The 6,358-nt window shown below is 43.2% G+C and overlaps 1 protein-coding gene across 2 annotated transcripts; it reads right to left on the bottom strand.

Annotated features, from left to right (window-relative positions):
* Positions 1–233: 233 nt before the first annotated feature.
* LOC131359328 (uncharacterized) lies at positions 234–4,552 on the bottom strand. Of its 2 annotated transcripts, none has more exons than XM_058399129.1 (3): positions 4,369–4,552; positions 1,918–4,064; positions 234–1,493 (listed from the first exon to the last, which is right to left on the bottom strand). In XM_058399129.1, the coding sequence occupies exon 2, from the start codon at positions 4,041–4,043 to the stop codon at positions 2,829–2,831; it is 1,215 nt and encodes a 404-aa protein (XP_058255112.1). In that variant the 5' UTR covers positions 4,044–4,064; positions 4,369–4,552; the 3' UTR covers positions 234–1,493; positions 1,918–2,828. The 2 variants fall into 2 exon arrangements, with proteins under 2 accessions (XP_058255112.1, XP_058255104.1); XM_058399121.1 differs by having other exon boundaries at positions 4,269–4,425.
* Positions 4,553–6,358: the final 1,806 nt, after the last annotated feature.

Genomic DNA, 6,358 nt, shown 5'->3' with positions numbered 1-6,358 from the left:
ATAGATAGATAGATAGATAGATAGATAGATAGTTTTGTGTGTTGTATCTTGTAACTGACGCAGCTGCTGTAACACAAGTATTCCCCGATCTATCTATCTATCTATCTATCTATCTATCTATCTATCTATCTATCTATCTATCTATCTATCTATCTGTCTGTCTGTCTGTCTGTCTAATCATAAATAACATGACAGTTTACTAGTCAGTGATCAGGAAACATTCCATCACCCAGTTCCAGCTGTTCCAACATTTTTATTCTCCATTTAAATAAAAAAAATACAGCATTTAATAATAGAATCACAGAAAAGGAAAAGATCATGCGGTTTAGAGAAGCTTCATCTTCCTGAGGCTCTAATAACCACAGAAGGTTCTTGCAAAAAAAAAAAATCAGATAAATGCAGTTACTCTGAGAGAAAAGAAAAGACGAGAGATTTTAGAAAGTCATGAAGTGATATCAGACATACTGCATCAGCTCACATCTGGTTGATTTTCTCAAAGATGAGATTGAGAACAGCGAGGAATCGAGGCAGAGCTTCATCTTTGCAGCAGGTGTTGAGTTCCTCGATCTTCTCCGTGTTTTCATTCACCTCGCCCCAGTAGAAATTTCCTCCAGCTTTCATCACCATCACGGCTCTGACTGGAAGAGGATTCTCTTCCAGCTTCTCTTTCTCTTTCTGGATGAACAGAAAGCCCTGAGTGTGAAGGTAGTACTGATGACACGGCTTGAACTCAGCCTGAGAACCTTCTTTAGGTCGAGTGAATATATTTTCTGCCGTACTATTTCTTGTACTGTTACATTTAATGATGACTTTCTCAAATGGTGAGGCGTCTTCAGGAGAGCATTTCATTTCCACTAGGAAGTTCGGTTTTCCAGACAGAAATCCAAATTCCAGCTTTCCGTTTTTTTTTGAATTGACATCTTCTGAAGCGAGCCCCATCTGTTGCAGGTAGAAGTTGAAGCAGCTCTGTGCCTCCATCTGGTTTTTAGAATTATTCCATACTCTTGCATTAGAACCGTCTGGATTCATTAATCTACTGGTCTCTTGGTAGGTGTCTTTTATCCGGAACCTGCAGCCATCCCGAGTGTTTTTGTCCCATCGTGTCCTCAAGGTGTCCCCTTCTGAGTCTCTAAAAAATATGTTCTTTGTGATTTCTAGAAAATCTTCATTTGCTTTCAGCTCCAACGCCTGCTGGATTTTCCCACAGGCCAGCTGAGGAATTGGAGCAATTCGGAGCCTGTGGTTTTCCAGATCTTGTTTGATGAGTGTTGCATCTGCAATGACGTTTGGGTGTGTGGACCGATTGACCGCCTCAGGTGTCAGAACTTCTTTGGGCAGTTTAACTTTCAATCTCTGCAGTACATACCTGAAGTCATCAACACTGAGAGTGTCCAGTTCCTTCTCATGTCCACTAGATGGCACTGTCTCTTCTGCCATTTCTGCACCTCCAACTTCTCCTGATCTTCTGCTGTTCGATCTTCAGTGTCCTTCACCTAAAAAAGGTCAATGCAGTCTGAGAATCAAAATACATTTTTATTCATTTGTCTCTGGCTCCGTGCAGAAGGAGTCGTCTAAAAGGTAAAGGATTCTCATTAAGGGATTTTGAGAGATTGTGAGAATCAGAAGAGAAATCTGAGAGAGAATTACGAGAGAGAGAGAGAGAGAGAGAGAGAGAGAGAATCACGAGAGAGGGAATTATGAGAGAGAGAGAATTACGAGAGAGAGAGAGAATCATGAGAGAGAGAGAGAGAGAGAGAGAGAGAGAGAATCATGAGAGAGAGAGAGAGAGTCACGAGAGAGGGAATTATGAGAGAGAGAGAATTACGAGAGAGAGAGAGAATCATGAGAGAGAGAGAGAGAGAGAGAGAATCATGAGAGAGAGAGAGAGAGAGAGTCACGAGAGACAGAATCACTCACTGCTGTGTTGAATGTAGGAAGCTGAAGCGTGGGATAGACTCCAGTGGCATACAGATGAACTGATGGAACAGGAAACTGAGAGCAAGATGAAGGAATGGAAGAAAGTGTAGAAGTGACCCGAGGCTTGTCTTCAGTCCAGCGTCTCCGGTCGGCTCTGAGAGATGATCCAGTGTGGAACTCCTGAAGTTCTCACACAGCTCCACCCCACTGCTGCTCCCTCACTGACTTCCTATAGTAGCTGCTGCTTCAGATTTAAAACATTAATGTTCTTCTATAAAACCTCAGCACTTCACAGCGTCTTCCATGATCTTCTGGAAACTTCTTCCACTTCCTGAATCCCTTCATCTGACTCTTAAAAGCTTAAAGGTCTTATTTCTGTGTTTTTCTTACTGCATCACCTCCAGAAGAGTTTTTATACTGATCCTGTGTCCCAGTCTCACAGACTGTGTGTGTGTGTATGTGTGTGTGTGTGTGTGTGTGAGTGTGTAGTGGGGCTGTTACTAATACATGTCCTAACACAGCTTCCTAAAACTTTAACCTGATGACTAATCAGTGTTTTTCCATCAGCTTCACCACAAACCGTTTCTCAATACGTTTCAGTCCAGATCTTCTAAAGGAATGTTCACACCTCTGTTCTAAACGACATGAAATCTCCATTAAATACTAAATGAACAGGATAAGGTTATTGTGCACGGTACACAACTGTGTGTGTGTGTGTGTGTGTTAGAATTGTGTTATAGTGAATTTGCTTGTTATATATTATTATTTTAAAGGATCAGTGTTGGATTTTCAGGAATGTAGCAGGTGATTAGACACAATGTCACACACACACACACACACAAACACACACACACACACACAAACACACACACACACACGCTGACTCATCACGGCTTTAATCTCCAGACTGATTAACTGCTGCTGATTCTTTCCATCGTTCCGTCTCTTTCTGTCTCTCCCACTGACTCTGTTTCCTTCTCTTCTTCTCTTTCCTTCTCTTCTTCTCTTTCCATCACTTTCTGAAAGATGAGGTTGAGAGCAGCCAGGAAGCGAGGCAGCGCTTCCTCTCGGCAGAAGCTGTTCAGTTCCTCCATGTTCCCCATGTCGTCCTCCACTTCAGTGCAGTAGAACTTGGTCTCTTCAGCAGTGACCTTCACCACCAACACAGCTCTGACTGGAACTGGGCTCACTTCCTTTTTCAGGAGGTAGAGATAAGCCTGGGTTTGACAGTAATACTTGTGGTGTTTGTTGAATTCTGCTTGATGTTCTCCATCACGTGAAGTGAAGACGTCTCCCACCATGTCACCTCTTGTACCTTTACACTCGATGATGATTTTCTCACTCTGAGATGCTTTGCTGCTTTCAGCTGAATGTTTCAGCTCTAATAAAAAGTCCAACCTTCCAGAGATAAACCCAGACTCTACTTTATATTCTCTGTTGTAGATGACCTCTTCTAGTTCCAGCCCTTTCTGTTGGAGGAAGAATCTGAAGCAGTCCATCTCATTCTTTTTGTTGTCTGCCGGATCCCCGAACCATGCTCTCCGAGCTCCGGGGGCTCTGGCAGACTTTTGAGGAGTGAAGACCGGCGTCTCCTTAAACGAGTCCCTCATCCTGAACCTGCAGCCTCTTGCAGGAGTGTTCATCTCCCAACGCTCCTTCAAGGTTCTCTCTGAGGCTTTGGTACGCTTTTTAAAAAATAACATCTGTAGGAAGTCTGTAATCTTTCCTCTGTCTCTCAGGTCAGAGGCGTGTTTGACCTTCACACACGACAGCCGAGGTTTCTCCACTACTGTGAGTTGAGAGCTTCTCAGTTTTTCTATAATGTCTTTTGAATTCTTGATGACATCAGGGTGTGTGGAGCGGTGACTGACCTCAGGGTTTAACGCTCCTTCAGGAAGGTTAATGTTTAAGCACTGCAGCAGCGTCTGATAATCGTCCACACTGAGAGGCCGGAGCTCCCGGTCAGTGCAGAGTCCCGCCTCCTCCTGCTTGTCTCCACTCGGCTGTGCCACGCCTCCACTTTCTCCAGCTCTTGCTCGGTTTATGAAGTGTTTTCTTTTTCCTGTTATTCTGCATGTCGCCTCTGAGCTTCTCTCATGAATTCTGTTTAAACTATTTGTCTCCATACTGAGGCACTGAGCTTCCTCCTGCTCCAAACAATAACAAGTGAAAGTCAGTGAAGTTCACCACACAGAGAATCAGCTATGATCCTGTTAACATTTTACTAAATATCATCACATCAGCGATAGAGACAGAAAGAGAGAGAGAGAGAGAGAGTGAGAGAGAGTGAGAGAGAGAGAGAGAGAGAGAGAGAGAGAGGCAGAGAGACAGATAGAGAGACAGAGACTCACTGTAGTGTTGTAGTGAAATGGTGGTTAACAGAAAGAAGGTCTGAGTGTGTGTGTGTGTGTGTGTGTGTGTGTAATCAGCTGATGTGTGTGATTACATAACTGTGTTTTTCAGCTGTGTGTAAAAACTCCTCCCTTTAGGACTAGAAACTCATATTCCTTCTCCACTTCTCTCCTCTGTCCACAACTCTCCTCTGTCCACTTCACTCCCCTGTCCACTGCACTCCTCTGTCCACTTCACTCCCCTGTCCACTGCACTCCTCTGTCCACTTCACTCCCCTGTCCACTGCACTCCTCTGTCCACTTCACTCCCCTGTCCACTGCACTCCTCTGTCCACTTCACTCCTCTGTCCACTTCACTCCCCTGTCCACTGCACTCCTCTGTCCACTTCACTCCCCTGTCCACTGCACTCCTCTGTCCACTTCACTCCTCTGTCCACTTCACTCCCCTGTCCACTGCACTCCTCTGTCCACTTCACTCCCCTGTCCACTGCACTCCTCTGTCCACTTCATTCTGCACTCCTCTGTTTGTCCGGTCTCTAACAGCAGTCATTTCATGGCTAAAAACTTTTTAATCCTCCTAGAAATATGATCTGAACTGGGTGTGTCCTGATGTGGTGCAGGAGACTGTTGTGTCAGAGTGTAGACATGCAAACAGAACTATGATGCAAGATCCACACACACACACACACACACACACACACACACACACATTAGCTTTTTTTGTTTAAATATATACACTACTCACAAAAAGTTAAGGATATTTGGCTAATATTGGCCATATTAGCAGGGGTGGACTGGCCATCGGGAGCACTGGGACATTTCCCGGTGGCCTGACAGTTGTTCTGGCCACTGCTAGTAGTGAATTGACGGACCGCTCAATCTACGAATCAGGAAATCGCAGAGTGTAAATGACCACCACATGACGCACTGCCTAATTGGCCATTTCCAGAGGCAGGTAATAGATGTTTTCGACTTGAAGTGGCTCTGCGCAGACCGATCGGCATATGAGGCCCAAAATAAAGTGCCAAAGTAAAGTAAGTGACAAGAGTGTGAGCTTGAATATGCAGGAGAGTCTCTCTCGCGATACTTTGGTGTTTTCATTTGACAGACAGACGCTTTCATCCAAACAAATTACAATAGATAAAATCAAACCAACAAACAGGCAACAACATTCAAGTGCTGTGACAAGTCTCGTTTAGTCTAACACAGTACATGGAGCATGGTTTTATTATAATAATAAATAAAAAGGATAAAAAGTTGATAGAAAAGAGAGTACTAGTGTTAGTGGGTCAAGATTTTTAATATAAGTAATAAAAGAAATCATAGAAGTAGAATAGAGAGTGTAAGTGTTAGAGGGTCAAGATTTTATTTTAGTAAATAAAAAAATTAATTAGAGTTCAGCGTTGGAGTCAGAGCAGGAACCCTCAGGTAAAGTTTAAGCTAAACAAAACTTACCATACAGGCTATACTCTTAGGACAATCTGATTTATGAGATCATCAGTAGTAGGACTGTAATATACAATTAATATAAGTATAGATTATTGATTGTGTTTCATATTGCAGACCAGCTAGATGTGCAGAGTGAGAGAGAGACAGAGAGAGAGAGAGAGAGAGAGAGAGTGAGAGAGAGAGCGAGAGAGAGAGAGTGAGAGAGAGAGAGACAATCAAACATCTTTCATCTCTTGTGTCTTAAACTGAACACACACACACACAACAGTACGGATGATTTGAGCTACTTTGGGATATTCCTGAAAAAGTCTTGTACCATTTATAAACTTGGCTTTATTTCAGTTCAGGTCAGAGTTCGTATCCATGGTTACACAGAGCAATCTGGTCTCCTGAACTCCAGAACCTCGTGGAGTAAGTTCATGCAGCAGCTGAAGAAGGACTCTGATATCATGTCAGCATCACAGAATCCAGATTTTAGACTTCTTACTTTAAATCTGAAATAAAAATATGGAAATAAATGGAAAAAGGTCTACTCTGTTTCTGCAGTGTGTCTGAACCTGGAGTGTGTTGTAATGTGTGTTACGTCTCAGACAGATGGAGGAGTTTTAGTTCAGTGGAAACACACAAATGTTTTATTAAAG

This window comes from Hemibagrus wyckioides, linkage group LG01 (assembly GCF_019097595.1).
Source record: "Hemibagrus wyckioides isolate EC202008001 linkage group LG01, SWU_Hwy_1.0, whole genome shotgun sequence".
NCBI classification, from domain to species: domain Eukaryota; kingdom Metazoa; phylum Chordata; class Actinopteri; order Siluriformes; family Bagridae; genus Hemibagrus; species Hemibagrus wyckioides.
This window is presented reverse-complemented; position numbering and strand designations above follow the sequence as displayed.